The 19,782-nt window shown below is 37.1% G+C and overlaps 1 protein-coding gene across 4 annotated transcripts; it reads right to left on the bottom strand.

Moving 5' to 3' along the window:
- Nucleotides 1–19,204, bottom strand: ptpn5 (protein tyrosine phosphatase non-receptor type 5). 4 transcript variants are annotated; one of them, XM_042728016.1, is made up of 15 exons: nt 18,809–19,204; nt 16,744–16,858; nt 16,581–16,646; nt 11,137–11,335; nt 9,818–9,928; nt 9,664–9,741; nt 9,227–9,465; nt 6,759–6,945; nt 6,582–6,666; nt 6,392–6,471; nt 5,840–5,977; nt 5,278–5,388; nt 3,546–3,706; nt 3,346–3,459; nt 1–961 (listed from the first exon to the last, which is right to left on the bottom strand). In XM_042728016.1, the coding sequence occupies exons 4-15, from the start codon at nt 11,302–11,304 to the stop codon at nt 868–870; spliced, it is 1,566 nt and encodes a 521-aa protein (XP_042583950.1). In that variant the 5' UTR covers nt 11,305–11,335; nt 16,581–16,646; nt 16,744–16,858; nt 18,809–19,204; the 3' UTR covers nt 1–867. The 4 variants fall into 4 exon arrangements, with proteins under 4 accessions (XP_042583950.1, XP_042583951.1, XP_042583952.1 ...); XM_042728017.1 differs by lacking the exons at nt 16,581–16,646; nt 16,744–16,858; XM_042728018.1 differs by lacking the exons at nt 16,581–16,646; nt 16,744–16,858; nt 18,809–19,204 and adding an exon at nt 10,765–10,906 and having other exon boundaries at nt 11,137–11,278.
- Between the last annotated feature and the right edge of the window lie 578 nt (nt 19,205–19,782).

Raw genomic sequence — 19,782 nt, 5'->3', positions numbered from 1 at the left:
AAAATGTACATCATTCTGTCCCTCTCTCAGTCTTAGTGAATGAGACGATGACAGGCTGTAACACCACACTGCCTTTAGCTCCGCCCGACAACATTTACACACAACCATACAGACCCCAGTACGAACAGAAAGACACATATTAAGGCCATTTTGTATTAAATGTGGTAGGCTAACCTCTTCTAGAGACCAACCCAACCGCACATCCGTAGTTAAAGTCTGATAATCATCGAACACATAGTAAACAGTACCTCTCTCTCCCCTTCTGTTTTTGTGACACTATCTCACACACACACATGCACACACAAACATACTGATGTTCAGATTGCCAAGAGGTTGATCTTTCAACATGTAAGACCCATAAATGTACACGCACACTTCACTACAAATCTCATCTTAACACTGAGTTATAAATCCTGTAAAAAATTCTTAGCAGTAAATGGAAAATTGCTGTATCTGTAGGCTCAGAAATTGAGGAGGTCCCTAAACCTAATGTTAAATTTACATCATTGATGGAGGCCTTGGTGTCTGCTTGTTATTGTGTGCATATGAAGCGTGCACGCATTCAAACATTGTCACGTTTGAGCACTGATGGTCTGCTGAGCGTTATTATGTAGGCAAAATTGTGTATGACATAACTGACCTCTTTATGTTACTGTTATGGTAAAGAAAAAAGACAAAGTATATTTAATAACTGATTGGTGGGATTTAGGTATTGAAGATTTGACTCAGCTAAAATCTAATGTAAGGTCTGCTCCTAAAACTTCTGTTGTGTTTGAAGACATGAGACTTGAGGTACTGAGGGTCAGTTTGGATGAAGGTCAACTGCTCTGTGAGGAGTGGTGTGAAGGTTGTGCGCTCATGGAGGCTTTACTCTTCTGAGGTCTCCCGAAGCTGTCTTTCATACAGGCTGAGTACATGATGAACAAACTGATACTGCTCCGCTGTCTGGATCATGCCGCCTCTGAAATCACAGCAACAACAACATGAGACCAACTGTTAATGTACTTAAAGAGATTAAAGAGTTCTCCCAAAAAAGAAAATTCTGTCATTAATTATGCCACGTTTTCACCGCTGGAACTTTACCCACTAGGGTTCCGGGTAAAAGATTGCCCCTCAGAAAGTCCCTGCTGGCAAGGTAGTACTTTTTCAAAGGGCCGGAACTTTCGGGGGCGGGACTTGGGCGCTAAACATACTGATTGGTTGAGTTCACGCAGCATTGTGATTTCAGCCACCATTTATTTAGGATAATTTTCAAAATATTACTGTTATTGTGTCATGAAATGTAGTTTTAAAAGTATTTCAGGCAAGAATGTAGTTGTTTAAAACTCAAATATGTAGACAGCAAATATAAGACAGCACCTATTTAAAAATGTGTTTGCCTATTTTGAAGACGATCAGGTCGACGCGATCAGCAGCTCAGTGCTTATATTTACCGACGAGAACAGTCTCAACTTGGCTAGTCCTTCTGACATTTGCCGCTGGCTCTGATGTCTCTTTAGTGGTTAAACATGAAATATAATTTGTTTTGGGTAAATCTAACAGGTAATCTTTGGTCTTTATTCAATTAATCTATTAATAAGTTAAAATGAAAATAAAAAGAAGCAATACTGTTTGATATAGTATTTAATTTCCTTGTAATGTAGGCTATATAGGCCTACACATTTCCCTGAACTACATTTCTGCAGCTATTAATATGTTTAAATGAAAAAGAAAGGAGGCGATGGTGTTTGATATCATATTTCGTCTTATTGTAAATACACAGTGAGGAAAACTGAAGTAGCCAAGGCGAGCTGACTGATGTTATCTTTCGGTTAATTTAGGTGGAAACGCGGCATTACTCATCCTCATGTTGTTCCAAATCTGTAAGACCTTCTTTCATCTTCGGAACACAAATTTAGATATTTCTGATGAAATTTGAGAGCTCCCTGACCCTCCATAGACAGCAATGTAACTTCCATGTTTAAGGCCCAGAAACATACTGTAGTAGGGAGGGATATTATTAAAAAAGTCCATGTGACATCAGTGGTTCAACCGTCATTTCATGAAGCTACGAGAATACTTTTTTTTTTTTAAAGTGACGTGACATACAGCTAAGTATGGTGACCCATACTCAGAATTCATGCTCTGCATTTAAACCATCCAAAGTGCAGCAGTAAACACACACACACCGTGAACACACACCCTGAGCAGTGGGCAGCCATTGGGGATTCAGTGCCTTGCTCAAGGGCACCTCAGTCGTGGTATTGCCGGTCCAAGACTCGAACCCACAACCTTAGGGTTAGGAGTCAAACTCTCTAACCATTAGGCCACGAGTTCCCCTTTTTCTGTGCAAAGCAAACAAAAATAACTTTATTTAGCAATTCTTCTCTTCCGTGTTAATCTCCACCACCATTCATGAGAGTACCATGACACATGTGTGTGATGCTGCTGACGCAGGAGCCGGATTCCGACATAAACCCAGACGCACTACAGACGTTTTTGCAAGCAGAGAAATGCACACGCATGCGACGGAACTAGGGGTTACATCAAGTAACTGTACGACACCTGGTTTTATCCAAAAACAGATGCTAATAATTTTGTGACAGTTACAGATACAAATACTGGTTACATGAAAATTAAAATATGTAACATCATAATTATAAAGTTTTGACAGTTAACATATGTTATGTAATTGTTGCATTAGGCTATTAAATAATTAGTTAATTAATAAACGTTTATTGATAAAAACTATTTAATGTCAATTCATTTACAGTAGCATGAACCACGAGTAGTCGAGTAACTCGAGTATTTTTTAAATAAGTAATCGACTAGCAGAAATCAGTAGTCGTGCAACCCCTAGACGGAACACACGTCGAAGTCTGGCATGGAAGAGAAGAAATTGTTGAATAAAGTTATTTTTGTTTTCTTTGTGCACAAAATATATTCTCGTAGCTTTATAAAATTACGGTTGAACCACTGATGACACATTGACTATTTTATCGATGTCCTTACAACCTTTCTGGGCCTTGAACGTGGTAGTTACATTGCTGTCTATGCAGGGTCAGAAAGCAAAAATATCTTCATTTGTATTCCAAAGATGAACAGTCTTACGGGTTTGGATAGACATGAGGGTGAGTAATTAATGACAGAATTTTCAGTTTTGGATGAACTATTCCTTTAATAGCATCTAGCAGTGCAACTTGGCACTTAACAATAGCCTAATGTAACACCAACAGGTCTTGCTAGGATTTTTCTCTATGACTTAAGGTTGCCCCGGATACCAAACAGCTAACATTTATTCTGCTGCTGTCTCAACTCAAACTGACACTTGTGTTTCAAAGGATGTACAGTATATCTTGATGTTACCTGTCCAAGCGTAACTGGCTAGTAGTCTTCAGGATGTCAACCACCCCTTCATTGCTTAGCTGCTGGCACAAGATAGAGGTAGCAATGAAACAGCCAGTGCGTCCAATCCCTGCACTAAGAATAGAGAAAACGGTGTTTAAATATATTAGCTTTATCTTCTTACTGTCACTTTAACAACTTTTTTGAAAAGTGTGTGTTACCTGCAGTGGACAATGACAGGGCCACTGTTGGGCGGAGCCTGTTTCCTCGCTTCCTCCACTTCCCTAACCAAATCCAAAAGAGGCGGGGCCTTGTCTGGAGTTTTCTGATCTGGCCAGGATGTGTACCAGTACTGTCTGAGAGTACGCTCCTCACCCTCACTCTACACACACAAACATTCACCAACTAAACATTTACAGTTCAGTAAAGCCAGGTGCACACTCTACAAATTTCTTTTGGCCATCTGGGAAAAATCCTGCAAGATTCCTCTTATTCAAGGTCAAATGCTGTAGCCTCTGATCACTAGTTTAACGTGTGCTGAAAGCCGATGGATGACCATTGCAATCTGATGAAGTTCTGTCAAAAGTTTTGAGGCACAGTCCTGCAGTATGGCTTCTCCTGTGACAACTGTGACATCAAGAACCTTTAGGAGCACAGAAAAAAACCAAACTTTGCTCCACACACATCACCGTCACAAAACATGTCACGGATTGACAATGTAAATCCTATGTCTATGCCTTGAGACTTGACTGTTATACAGTCTGACAACTGAAATTCCTGTGTAACATGGCTTATACTTGGGATCCTGTTCATACAGTTGTAAAGCACTCATAAATCACATAGAGTGTGTACCCGGCTTAACACACATGTATACACAGGAGCGTTTCTAGCCTTCATCAGTACTGGGGTTCTGTTCAGATGAATTCAACTGAATCAAGAACAATTTAAAATCTTTTTGCAAACCCATTTGACTGATATTCACAAATGTCTAGTTCCAATTCCAAACAACTGAGAGATAAGACACATTAAACATGACTGTTGAAATATTATCAGGGTAAATGATTATCAGGTTGGTAATCTCCAACATCATATATGCATCATATCAACTGATGCCCATTCTAACACATATACACATTCTTTGACATATATCTTTAAGATATTCTACACAGATTTTGTGATTAACTATATTTCCTTCAATTACGTGAAACACTGCATTGCTAAGAATATTTGTCGCCATGACAGCCATGCCTCCAGTGGAAACAGTAGAAAACAGAAGCGAAATCTCATCTTTCTTGTCTTTCACACAGACTATTAGAAGGTTAGACTCTTATATAAATATTAGTCTTGTCTTTATTAGTTATACTGCATTGTAATGTCTACATGAAACTGAATAAAGAAATTGTATTTGTAATTGTAGAAATTACTTTTTAAAAAGTGATGGCTTTTAAAAACCACGTAATCTGCATTCTCAAATTTCACTTTTTTTGGTCTCTGAATTCTAGTTTCAAAGAGGATGCAAAATATAAAACAGTCAGTTGTCTTGTCTTTCATGGGCTATGAACAAATTCAAAGTTGCTGCAATTTTGTAATGAAACATTAACCTATAGGTGGCACTGTCACCAAACTGCTCGGGTACCCTCAGGCACAGTCACAATAACATATGTCAGATTTAGTTTCAATAGACCAAAAAAATACCAAGACACAGCCTTCCTAGACTCAGCTTTCGGCACAACTTTGAAATGTGTCCAAATTCCATTCTTTCAGTTAGTATCATTTTGCCATATTTTTGGTAAAAATGTAACAGATAAAATTAAATAAGTTAATACATTAAGACTCCTTTAGTTATTAATTTGCATATAAAACACTAAAAATGCACGTCAGTTATTTGAACTTTTCAACATAAGCGTCCTAGACATAATCAAATGAACACTCACACTCAAACGCAAAACAAACCTTCACAGTGAAAATCCTTAGACTGTAGTCATCTGCCTGGATGACCAGTTTGACAGTGATCTCGATATCTTCACAGATGACACTGTCCTCTGGCCAGTATTCTGTGCATTTCTGTAGGACACACACACATTTTTTTATTTGATTCATATGTAATATATGTTTTATTCAGTCCATCAAAGCCCAATTTAAAACTGTTCAGAAAAATTCCATTCATGATTTCTGATGACTCTAAATATTTCAAGGTATGTGAAGTCAAAATCACCTCAACCCTGGTGTCTTTATTTACTTTTTGACTTCTGCAAAATACCTAGAGTTACAAATTAACATTTGAGAAAATGATAAGTAGTTTGATGTTCATCCTGAGTTTGTGCTAAGTATCGTATAGTGACAGTACTAGGGGTTGGACAAGAAGAACCATTTAGTGTTAATTCAAGTTTACTTTACCCTGATAATTAAGGAGAGAATACATATTAATTATTCAAATATCTCAAAGATGTTTAATTGCTCAGCATGAAAGAATATTTCCTCCCAATCATGTGATATATGTGTGTATATATAAGACCTCATTTTTTTCTTCAATGTTGGTGATCATGACAATAATGGGACAGCGCTCCTGCCAAACCATCCTCCAGAAATCTCCCACTGTGTTTACAGTTGGACCCTGTGTAGCAATGTAAGCCTTTTCTTTCCCTCCATAGCCCTAAAGAAAAAAAGAAGAACATTTGAACAACCTTATATGGCTGATTGATTAGAGGGCCTTAACTTTTCAGCCTGTTACATTTCTATGTGATCAGAAATACTGCACACATTTGCAAAACCACATCAAATTATTATTTTTCAAACATTATGCAGTCTCCTAATAGTTTGTGAGTCATCAAAGCTATGACATAGGGCTCATATATTTATTACCTTAACTTAGATGACAAATGACAGAAAGTTACAGAAATATAGCAAACAAATGAAACCATTTTTGGACAATGCTAAATGATTAACAACTCTAAAAACGTGGTTGTTTCATCACAAACTAATTTATTTGGTTCATTGAAAATGAACACATCACAGCTTACATCAATATGCAAAATAAGATTTCCATTTGACGCTAACACATACTCACCTTCAAATAATTAGCGTTGATGTAGGTGCTGAGAAAATCACCTTCCTCTTTTGCTTTTAAGCAAACTCTGCTATGTGTGTCTGCAATTTAGAGTTAAGATCTTACAAATGCAAAGACATGCCAATATCATTAGGAACAAACCTCATCAGCCATTTACACATTTTACTATACACAGAGTATTAATACACACTTGGTAGTATGGTTTTGTAGCGATTCTTCCTCACCACGCCAGGAAAATTGTATTCTTTAGGGTCCACGAAGTTCATGGGTGTTTCCTGTTTCCACCAGATGCACAAGATGAGAAGTGCTGTCATGTTACGATCACTGTTTTATATTGTAGGTGAATGTTACTGTGAGTGGCACTCACATAGAACTCGGCCTGCAGTGCAGCGTCGTCCAGTGCACGCTTGTGCAGCTGCTCGGGGGTGAGCAGGTTGGATGCGTTCTGCAGGTATTCATGTGTGCTCTGCTCTCTAGGGGACAGCAGCGCTCCATAGGGCTCTGTAGTACCAGGGGTGCACATGTCCAACGTCAGCGACACGTTAGAACCTCTCCTGAAAATCACAACAGAGTTTGTGTGACAATGTCATTTGAATATACAATATAAATTCAGATGCATTCAGAATTTTTCAAGGGCTAAAGCCTTTTCAGGTTCTTTATTAAAACTTAAAATTAGTCAAATTAGTGCAAACAGGTCACGACTACTTTGACTACTTTTCTTTTTATAGTAGTTTCTGATTTATGCACTTTAGGATATGAAATTCTGAATACATGATAAGAGAATTCATCTGTGTTAAAATATTTATTTAAAGTTGCGATTAAATATTAAACAATTGCTTTTCCATGTTTAACTTGACACAAGTGGTTAGCCTTTCCACCATCAACCATCACAAGAATATTCTAAAAGCAAACAACAACAAATTATTTATAGAATGTAACAGGGCTCATGAACTAAAAGCACAAGAATATTTAAAATGTAACAGGGCTGGACTGCAAAAATCAGCCCAGTTTTTGGTCAACAACATAAATATATTTCATAGAATGTAGACAGGGGCTGGACTGGGTGACATAAAAAAAAAAAATAAATAATAATAGGCCATTTTTTGGTCCACCTGTACTACTATATATTTTATGATAGAGGTATGGCTCATTAAAAATACCATAATAAATATATGCTGTTAACATCTTTTTTTTTCTTTTTGTGCCGTCAGTTTTGGTTTGTGAAACCCGCCCACTTCCAGTTTACCCAATTGTATTTCGGCACCACAGTGTATTTCATTTCATTCACCGTCAAGTGCGCTTGTTCCTGTTTGTGTCATCAATCTGGCAACCTGCTTGTGTGTCAAGTCTGAGGAGGAGGGGCCGGGTGAAAAAGACCCTCTCCAATATTTTGAATTTGAACTGCAATACCTAGTTCAACCACTCCGTGTCAAGCCTACATACAGCACCTTTCAAAACAAAATGTTGATGTTTATTTTTTTATTGAATTTTCATCATTTTCAAACTTCAAATCAGCAATATTTTATTTTGGTGGGTTGCTTATGCTTTCAGTTTGAATAGAAATCTTATACAGTATTACAGTGTGTCGATCTAAAATGGTAATTGTGCATCAACAGCTGTCAACCATGTTGGTAAAAAAATGAGCGGTCTGAAGTAATTTACACAGCGTATGTTTTATTTTGGTCATGCATGTGCAACTGTGTACCACTTATGTGCACCCTTGTATACATAAATGTGACCCTGGACCAGAAAACCAGTCATAAAAATGAAGATTTATACATCATATAAATAAGCTTTCCATTATTGTATGGTTTGTTATGATAGGGCAATATTTAGCAGAGATACAGCTATTTAAATATCTGGAATCTGAGGGTGCAAAGAAAATCGGATGTAAAGATGTCTAAATGAAGTCCTTAGCAATGCATATTACGAACTGAAAAATAAATTGATATATTTACATTCGGAAATGTACAAAATATCTTCATGGAGCATGATCTTTACTTAATATCCTAATGATTGGCATAAAAGAAAAATCTATCATTTTGACCCATACAATGTATTTTTGGCTATTGCTACAAATACTGTATATCGTTGCTACTTAAGATTGGTTTTGTGGTCCAGGCTCACATATGTGTGTATTTTTTTTCTTTAAGCAAAAGACAAGAAAGAATGAAAGAGTATGTGAATAAGATGTTTATTTACTCTATTACAGGCCGAACTGGCCTTAAAAAGTCTGTTGCCATTAGAAATTAGAGGCGACCACTGAATTTTAATCACAAACCAAAGATGCATGGGCAGTTATTTTTTATATATTTTAATTTGGTTGTACAATTTCAAGATTTCAAGCAAACAGAATGTTCTGACTCCTGCTTTGTGAAGATATGCTAAAAATGCAAATTTACTCTCTGACAGCAGGTGGCGCTTATGGAACAGCAGTGATAAAACGTTATCTTGGTTACCATTGTAAACAAAGCAGCTGTGCTTACAAAGATATAAGATAAAAATGCCTTCAAAAAGTTTCTGAAGACACTCTGTTAACAAAGACCAGAGTCAGGACACAAGAATAGATGCGCTAGCAAAGAAAATTCTGTAGAGCACAGCAAGCTCACTTTTCACGATGCTCAAAATGCATGGGGGTTTATATAAATGTATCAATGAAGGGAACTGACTGTCTTTTAGCATACTTGCACATAGCTGAAGCCAGTCCTTGGAAAAAAAAACACTGTATCGGACAAAAGTGCATTGACCCGCTGGGAAAATGCTCGGTATATCAGATTGCCAATCCAGCAATGTAATATACATCAAATGCAATGCATACAGATGTGATTTTCTTACCTTTCCTGCAAGCCTACAGGTTTGACAGAGAGAGTGACAGGGTCAGCTTCGGTCTTCATGTCCATAAAGCAGTCAAACACGGGTGTCTCCGGAACAGCATCCAGCTCGTAGAAATCCTCCTGTTTAGCATCTGTCCATTCTGAATATGTAAAGGAGGGCTGCCTGCTCATGGACTGACGACGGTCGTCAGGGAAGCAAGATGGGTTGCCAGGCACCAGGGTTTTAATGCAGAACAGCGTCTGTTGTGACAGCAAGTGGGGGGAGAAAGGAAAGTTCAAGCTTTACACAAAGGAACAAATGCATGCTCGTTTCAAATCAGCTGCGGCAACACTTTACAACGAGCGCATGCTGTAGTGCAGTTATACAAGTTATTTTAAAAACAGGTGAAACTAAAGCTCCGAGTAACAAAAAGGCAAAAACATAAAGAACATACTCACTCCAGTACCAAGGATGACTACACCTAAGAAGAGTGTAGCAATGAGGGGTAACAAGCTTTCCACCCTCCATATCTCCATCTGCAGACGATGAACAACATATGATATAAAATTCTCTTTCACATCAGAGAAGATATTTCAGTTCTAGCTCTATTACCTGTTGATCATAGGCATCACTGGTGGAGAGAAGGTACTGAAGGAGATCCAAAACTTTATGTGCTGCTGGAAAAGGCATGTATCCATTCAGCATGTAAAGGACCCACAAACCCTGAACACATTAACAAAACACACTTATTATTACACACCAACCCTTCAAAACACAACAGTGACTTACATATCAACAACTAGGGGTGGCAAAGAAAGATATGAGACATTGGATATGAATGACTAAATGTGTTTCAAATTAATAAATGATTATTTTTTGCAAATAGACTACCGTTCAAAAGTTTAGGATTGGCAAGATTTCTTAGTATTGTTTTTGAAAGAAGTGTCTTGTGTTCAATGCTACATTTATTTGATCAAATAGTAAAAACAGTAATATTGTGAAATATTAATACAAATTATAATAACTGTTTCCTATTTTCATGTTTTTTTTAAAATGTAATTAATTCCTGTGATTGCAAAGCTGATTTTTCAGCAGCCATTACTCCAGTCTTCAGTGTTGCACAATCCTTCAGAAATCTGCAAAGCTGCAAATTTTGCTTAAAGCTTTTATGTATAATGCATTATAAAAGTAGTTTTGATGCATTAATTATACCTTGTAATGCACCTTATAATTCATTGTACAATCTCATGAATAGTTACACCAATAATAGTAACCACAGTTAATACAAATATAACGCTTAGCAATTCATTGTTACACTATGCATTTTAAATTTGCTTATACTTATTTATGACAAGATATAATGTAATACAAAGCACATTACGAATAATTATAATGCATTATACCATGATAAAACCATGATACATTTTCCAGGATTCTTTGATGAATAGAAAGTTCAAAAGAATAGCATTTATTTGAAACATTAAATTATTTTATTATCACTTCTGATCAAGATAATGCAGCCTCACTGAATAGAATATTAAAAGTATAAAGGTACTGACCCCACATTTTTGAACGGTAGTTTATGTGTCTACATAAGTCTTGCACAGCTGTTTGGCAGTTTGTCAGACAGGAAGGCATACGGTGCAGTTATTGACTATAGGGTCGATCACAGCAGACCCCGGAACAGCCTGTTTTTCTATACTTGTATGCACAAACACATTCAAACGCAAAGACAAACAAAAAGATCAACTGCTTAATTACATCTAAAAGCCAAATGTGCCACTTATAGACAAAACCAGAACATAGGCATAACTGAAACACTCTCACACATACAGCAATACAAATCAATGAATAGTTAATGGTGTGCACATCTGCATAAAGTGTGATATGTATGTGTCAAAAAATTATTTGAGAAATTTGCATAAACTCACTGTGAGTTGAGACAGTGTGTACATCAGGAGGAAAGCACCAGCTGTAACACTTGCTTTCAATAATCTTTCCCACAGAGCAACCCCAACCCCTGGCAGGGGATCGTGGGTAAGAGGGGTGGCACTCTCCTTCTCTTTGGGTGCGTCCTCTCCAATGGGGGCTTCTGCCATGCTGTTCTTAAAATGTCCTGTCTTTAAACAGCTGAAACAGACACAGAGAAAACCATGTTAGAAGATAATACAATTTATGTAAAAATACACAGCGAATACAAAACGAACATCTAATTCAGTGCAAACAGGAACAAACAGCAATGCAGCTGAATGTAATCACGGAGTAGTACACTACAGCTTCTGCAGTACTGTCTCATAATTCATGCCATTGCTGTGGGAGGAATGACACATTTAGAGGTGGACTATGCAAATGAGACAGTGCTGTGGACATAACGCTAACATGGGGTGTTATGCCATATACAGTGTGAACAGCACTGTCTTATCACAAGATCCATAATGGTTGGCATTAAGAAAAGATTTGAGGTTTGAACAGCAGTGAGTAACGTTACTCTAATTACATTACATTCACCATCTAATTTTGCATGATTACTGTTATCTTCTGCTTTATTTTGTGTTCATTAAATGAGAACCATTGACCATATGGAACCATATTCTTTTGTTGGGTTTCAAAGCATGTTAAGGCACAAGTTGAAGTCAGCTCATTTAAACTGATTTATTCTCACATCATTTGAGAGTTACTGCTGATCAAATATTTATCACTTTCTTTTTTTCACAGCAGAAATGCTTATGACACATTGTGTTTAATATTTAAACACTTCACTCTGCACTGATAGTGACTATCACTTTTCAAAAATGAAAGGTGTACAATATCACAGCTTTGTCAAATTTAAAGCAGTTTCAACAAAATTCCAACTGAGATTCAACAATGAATAAACCAGCCAATACAATTTTGTTAAATCCATAATAAATAGGTCCATGCAAAAAGGAAAATGGAACCCAGTAATCAATTCATTAGTCAAAGGCTTTGCTGGAATATTAAATAGATATTACATTAAATTTAAAAAGTACCTACAATGCTTTACTTTGATAAATGATATGTAAAATACTAGTTAATTTAGGAAAATAAAATTAATAAAATTTGCGATACATTAATCTTTGTCCTAAACAGTGACCATTTTAATTTATAAAATATAATAAATATTTTGTATTAATTCATGTAAATGTAAATATTCTAAAACTTTAGTTTTGAAGAACTTTACTAATATTTTATATTTTTTTACATAAAGTACACACACACACACACATATATATCTATATATATATATATGTGTGTGTGTGTATATGTGTGTGTGTGTGTGTACTTTTTGTAAAAGCAAAAAGTATATATATAGTTACCATACTACCATAATGTGTGTATGTATGTACAGCAGGTAAAATAAGTATTGAACGCGTCACCATTTTTCTCAGTAAATATATTTCTGAAGGTGCTGATGGCATGAAATTTTCACCAGATGTCGGTAACAACACAAGTAATCCATAAATACAAAGAAAGAAAAACAAATAAGTTCAGAGATTACGTTCTGTGTAATAAAATGGAATGACCCAGGGAAAAAGTATTGAAAACGCTTACTGAAATGTATTTATTACTTTGTACAAAAAACTTTGTTGGTAATGACAGCTTCAAGACGCCTCCTGTACGGAGAAACTAGTGGCATGCATTGCTCAGGTGTGATTTTGGCCCATTTTTCCACACAATCAGCCTTCAAGTCTTGAAGGTTTCATGGGCCTCTTCTATGAACTCTGATCTGTAGTCCTTTCCATAGATTTTCTATTGGATTCAAGTCAGGTGATTGGCTGGGCCATTCTAGCAGCTTTACTTTCTCTGAAACCAATTAAGAGTTTCCTTGGCTGTGTTTGGGATCATTGTCTTCCTGAAATGTCCACCCTTGTTTCATCTTCATCACCTGTTTCAGGCTTTTTCTTCAGCAATGGAGTCTTGCGTGGTGAGTGTGTATACAAGCCACGGTGGTTGAGTGCATTACTTATTATTTTCTTTGAAACAATTGTACCTGTTAATTCCAGGTCTTTCTGAAGATCTCCACAAGTGGTCCTTGGCTCTTAGAAAACTCTTATGATAATTTTTTTCACTGCTCTGTCAGAAATCTTGCGAGGAGCACCTGGTCGTGGCCGGTTTATGGTGAAATTATGTTCTTTTCACTTCCAGATTATGGTCCAACAGTGTTCACTGGAACATTCAGAAGTATAGAAATACTTCTGTAACCAATGCCATTAGTATATTTTGCAACATTAGGGTTGCGAAGGTCTTGAGAAAGCTCTTTGCTTTTACCCATCATTGGTCATGAGACACCTTTTTATAGGCCATCAATTGGGACTAAACCAACTAATATTAATTTCCACTGACTTGGGGCAGGATTGTTTTCTAATTACTGATACATTTCTGCTGGTGTCTTGGCTTTCCATGCCTTTTGCACCTCCCTTTCTTTATGTGTTCAATACCTTTTCCCTGTGTCATTCTACTTTATAATCAGGATCTGGTTAATTCGGTTCTTCAAACACACCTGTTGATGATGTTTAGTATGGCTGGATTGGGATATCTGAGATAATTGTGTGTTCATGGGTTGGTATAAAAGGGGTTATGTATCGAAACTCGAAACCACGATCAGCAATGCACTGATTGGCTGGTGGCAAGACAACAATGTAATGACATCATATAATTAAATAAGACACCTGAAGAAAAACTTGACAAATTTCTGGACTTTTATAAGGAAACATCCAAGCGAACAAAACTACATAAATGTTATAATAGATAAATGAAATGTGCACTGTTTTTATTTTATTTAATTTTTTTTACATGATTCCTAATTATCTATATTCATGATTTCTAATATTTGTACAGGCTTTACATTTATATTTCAATGCAGTAATTAGCAATTCATTTAATTTTATATTTGAACAGATATGCTACGTGACAGCATTAATTAAAGTTTCTTAAGGGTCAAGATCATGTTATCTGCATCTCCTCCGCTCCATCAAGCCACTCCCATAATATCTGTCATCACTAAAATTAATGCACGACTCTACATTATCTGTATTTACAATTATGAAGTATTTATTTTATGATGAATAAATCTTTCAGTGAACAAAACTGTCTATAGTATTAAAGACTACACAAAATTATTATATTACCTTTAAATAAATTTTTAAATGATTATTATTTCAAATTATTGTCCCTGGATCAGTAGGATACTCTTGTAATAAAGTATTGGTGGTAGCAGAGAGATTTTAAGTATCAATTCTGCTTAAAAATTTGCACTCTAATCCTGTTTATATTAAATAAACCTGCTCCTGAGCAGGTTTAAGCTTACGGACCTGTTGCTATAACAGCAACTCCTGGATGAGCTTTGAAGAAACAAATAATCCAAGATCATGCCAAATCGTCAACAATCAAATCCAGCTAACTGAGTTATGGACCTACCAAGAACGGGCCCCTGGTGAAAATTTCATGTCAACAGCACCTTTAGAAATATGTTTACTGAGAAAAATGGTGATGTGTTCAATACTTATTTTACCCGCTGTATACTGTATATGTATGTACTGTGTGTACAAGCAAAAAGTCAGACAGTGCAGAGTCAACATTCAGTGCTGGAGTGGATCACTCTGATCAATACTCCAGCTCCACACACACACACACACACACACACACACACACACACACACACACACACACACACACACACACACACACACACACACACACACACACACACACAAACACAAACACTGAGGCTGCATTTACAAGAAAAACAGTCACTTCAGCAACAAACACACCCGTCCCCCTTTCTTTCACTCCTTTATCTCTCTCTGACCCTCATCTCATCACTTCTCGTCTCTGGATTTCTCCTTTCCTCTCTTCGTTTCCCTATTTCTTTCTGCTTTCATCTTTCTTTAATGTTTACCCCACTCTCTGCATACTTCTGACCCTCATCTGTGAATTGTTTTCTTCTATCCATTTCACCTTTATCCATCTTTAACTCCCCCTTCTTCTTTTACCTCTCTTCTCTGATGAATATTATTAATTTATTTATTCCTATGCTCTATTCATGCTGCAGCTGGATGCTCTTGAATTATCAGAATGAGCTATAAAGAGAAGAGATCGCTGTGTTGAAGGATATACACGCACACACACACACAAGTACACACCCTTCACAGATTGTCTTTCATCAAACCTAAGCATAATCATCTCATGCCACTTGCTCAGTCGGCATTCAAATCCCAGCCACAAACTGTATAACGGAGAGATGAAGAAAAAACAGCCTTTGCAGGCAGGTATCTGAATGAAACCAAGGATGAAATGGGCCATGAACTAAATATTAATAAGGAAAACTATATGTTTTTGTTCTTAAATGATTTGATAACCTCTGTGTCCTCTACTCTCCACAAAGAATTCAATAATAACTCAGCAAAAGTGTTTTTTATCACTATGATAAGCCTGAATGTTTTCATTTATCCTCATATAATGGTGTCTTCATTTTTATAGATGTAATACATCAGAATTTAATATTTTACAAACGGCATTCATTTGTCAGTGATAACTACACAGCACTATTATTCAAAGTGTGGAGTCTGTAAGATTTTTTAATGTTTCAGAAAGAAGTCTCTTATGGTCAGGCTGCTTTTATTTGATCAAAAATACAGTAAAACACTAATATTGTGAAATACAGTTACAATTTAAAATGTATAATCTAATCTTCAGTATCACATGATCCTTCAGAAATCATAGTAATAAGCTAATTTGATGTTAATGAAACATTTATTATTATCATCAATGTTAAAAATAGTTGTGCTGCTGATTAGTTTTGTAGAAAACTTGATAGAATTTTGCTGCATTCTTTGATGAATAGAAAGTTCAAAAGAACAGCATTTATCTGTCTCTACTGACACTTTTGAACAATTTATACAATCTTGCTGAATAAAAGTATTGCTTCTTCTTACTGAAGGTTAACTTATTTTTTTAAATTAAACTTAGCTTAATTTATGTTAAGCCTAATAAATAAAAAATATGTGTTGCTCTTTTAATTTTCACACATGTAAAACATCAGATTTTAAAATTACAACCTCAGTTCCTTTCTTAATGAACTACACTGCACATACACAACAATAATGAATTTGTTACTTAAATGAATATATCTTATTACTATTATTTTAGCTGTTTTTATATTTAAATATATTTACATACGTATCTTTATTATTAAAACTTGACTTTTGTTAAGACAAACTAAAAACACTTGTGTGCTAGTGATGTGTATATACAAAAGAATCATAAACCACACCACAATCCAAAATATTCTCTTTGTGAAAAAAATAAAATAAAATAAAAACAGACATAATTCATAAAGAAACAATAAAAAACTTACTGTATAAAAAAGCAAAGTTAGGCTCACATGACAGTGACAAACACCTCTCTCGGGGCCTAAAACAAACTAGGAGTAGTGAGAAGAAAAAAGAGGAAAATAGAAATTATTTGCATTGCATTAAAATGTCAATATATATACTGTAGCAGTAGATGATCATTCTTACTCATGCAGCTCTGTACGGAGCGCCACAGATGGCGATACAAGCAGAGGACGCTGCGTGCCAAGTCAACCAACAGGAGTCACTGAGTGGTTTCGAATAAATAGCCTTCCATGTGTGTCTATCACAGCAAAATGACAGGTGGTCAAAATATAGCAGCAAACATGAATCCAAGCAAGACATCCAGGAATCAAACGCAGTATAAGCAACAGGCTAGACAAAAAAACAATGAAGAACTTAAGGTCTTTGGGGAACGTATCTAAAAGCCGAACACACATTTAGTCTTCTCCTCAACGATCAGTAAACAATAGCTGCAGAGGTCTGGCCTGGTGATGACGTGATCTACATTGGCATGGGGGTAACCATGGAAACAAATACACTCAGCAGCAAACGGTTTATATAGAACCACAATCAACACCCCGCTCCACACACAGATATACACACTCTTACACCCACACACACAGACATGCAAAGGACCCATGCAGCAGTCACAATCCATAGTGGAATAAAAAGGAGAAACACAGTTCCCATCTGGCTCCTGCAACATTTATAGGCATTTCCTCCCTTTTGTGTTTGAAACAAATACGAAATCCATTTTTCGCAGAGTTTCCACTGAGATGCAAATTCATTACTGAGCTTTTTAAAGCCACAATTTCTAGCTAGCCAACCCGAAACTCCACACACGAACACACATTAACAGCATAAACTAAACATAGACATATTCCACGGCCTCCACACTGTAAAATAAGGCAGACTCTACATCCTACACATTATGATGAACTATAGTCTGAGATTAAAACAAAGTTAATATGTCAGCAACACTTTTAACAACAACAATGGACAGCAATTACTGTTGGCCTTTTATTTCGGACACATTAGGAGTATGTGTCAGAAATAATTGCAATTAATTAACTAATGGAAATACTGATTTTTCTATATTAATATTGTTGATGAAAGAGAACAGAGTGCAAGAGAGAGAGAGAGATTACCTGCTTAACAGCAGCACTACACTATAGGGCCGGTGTTTCATTGTGCTTTCCCCTATAAGAGGATTACGCTTTATGCTGGATGAGTTAAATCATTGTTTGTTTTTTTTCTGCAGACTGGGCCCATTATTGCGCTGCATCTTTGGATTTCCATGAATGGGAGTTCCAAAAAACCCACCTCTCCGTCTCGTTCTCCACCTCTGAAACGCATAGCTGATGTGATTAACTGGTTGTATACATTTCAGAGAAAGAAATGACAAAGACAGGGCCACAGATGGGAGAGAAAGAGCGAGAGAGGGAGTGAGAGCGAGAGAGACTGAAATCATGGGCAGAGGATTATTTGGACCAGTCTCCCTCCCCATGCAATATAAGTCTCATTGGCTTAACACACTGACTAAAAGCAAACCTCTAAAAATAATTCCTGCACTAATAGATTACATTGACCCAAAGTCTGAATTATTCCAACAAAATATAATAGTCTGACTGCATAGAGCCCCCACACACATAGGCAAGCAATCAGTTACACACACACACACACACACACACACACACACACACACACACACACACACACACACACACACACACAGGATGGTAACCTATCTGGAGAATAACAGGCACATAGCAGAATGAGATAGTCTACACTTGTTGAATGCCATTTAAGGATCACAAATGCATCCCTCTATCTCCCAAAAATCCATCCAATGGGTTCTGAGAAATTGTCTATAAACATACTGACAAGTACATCTGTTTTTCGTCCCCATAAACATAAAGACCATTTCCTTCAACTGACCACCAGTCACTGTGTTCACCAACTAAAGACCACCAGTTGTTTACTTGTGATAGCTTGAATGACACATCCCAAAGGTGAGGGAGTTTTAAGAACGAAACAGCCAGTATAAATATGCGTACAGGCTCCATACAGAAAGACCTCGCTCATTGACTCGCTTCGCCTCTTCATTGAGAACAACACTGCGTCTACTGAGCATCCTCAAAAACACGACGCGCGCTTCCACGGCATGAGATGGACACTGAATAATAATGCAAACCGCACCGAAGACGGGAAAACACGGATGCGCTCTTACCTCTCAGATGGGCGAAAGCTGTGGAAATGAGCGCGGAGATTCGCGCAGCATCATTAATATTCACATCACAGCGCTCGCGGAGACGCGCGCGGAGGAAGAGCAGGCAGCGGGAGACGCTGCAGTCGCTGCAGAGCCGAGCAGCGGCCCTCCTCCATATGAGCCCGCCTCTCTCCACTGACAATCACTAAATGAGGAGGGTCTGAGTGCGTGCGTGGCTTAATATGCTCCGTCTCTCTCTTCCGAGTATATTTTTGTTTCGTGAGATCCCTTTTGTGTGCTTTTCAATAGGTGTTGACGTGTGAAGTACTGTCTTTTGTTTCGCGAGGCGGATGGTGCGATGCTTCGCTTCAGGTGGCAGCTGGAGATGTAACCTAGGCAACGTGTCTCGGGGTAGAATGGGATGGAGAAGGATGCGCTTTAGTGCCCTCTCCTCTCTCCAGTCCCCTCAGCACTCACATTAGCAACTGCGTCATTTCCTAAAGCAAATGCAAGCACGTACTGGATGTTTTGCACCTCCGAAAAGAGGGTCTGTCACAGTTTGTGAATCTGACAAAATTACAAAATTCTTTTTCTTTCTTTCTTTCTTTCTTTCTTTCTTTCTTTCTTTCTTTCTTTCAGTTCCTTATTTCTCATATTTTTCAATGTCTTCAAAACCCAATGACTGCATATTCTACAAGTACCTGCTTCCATCTAGTGGTGCTTAACTATAGCCTGCATTGTTGATACCTTTTACAGTCCAGGGTTGATACACGTCAACAGCGCCGCCTGTGGTCATCATACGCAAATGCAGCATGAGTTTTGGAGGCCTTGGGTAACTCTATTACTGTATAATTTTGGTATCTCGTTGATTATGAGACTCTAAAGTGCTGTGTGAATCTAACTCATAATTATAAATTATTTCTGTTGCTTAGGTGGTATTTCTTTACGGAGGTTGGTGTGGTTGGTGCTACTGTTGGAGTGGTGGAAGCTGGTAT

The sequence above is a fragment of the Cyprinus carpio genome, chromosome B7 (genome assembly GCF_018340385.1).
Source record: "Cyprinus carpio isolate SPL01 chromosome B7, ASM1834038v1, whole genome shotgun sequence".
Classification (NCBI taxonomy): Eukaryota; Metazoa; Chordata; class Actinopteri; order Cypriniformes; family Cyprinidae; genus Cyprinus; species Cyprinus carpio.
The sequence above is the reverse complement of the archived record's forward strand: the minus strand, read 5'-3'. Positions and strand labels throughout refer to the sequence as shown.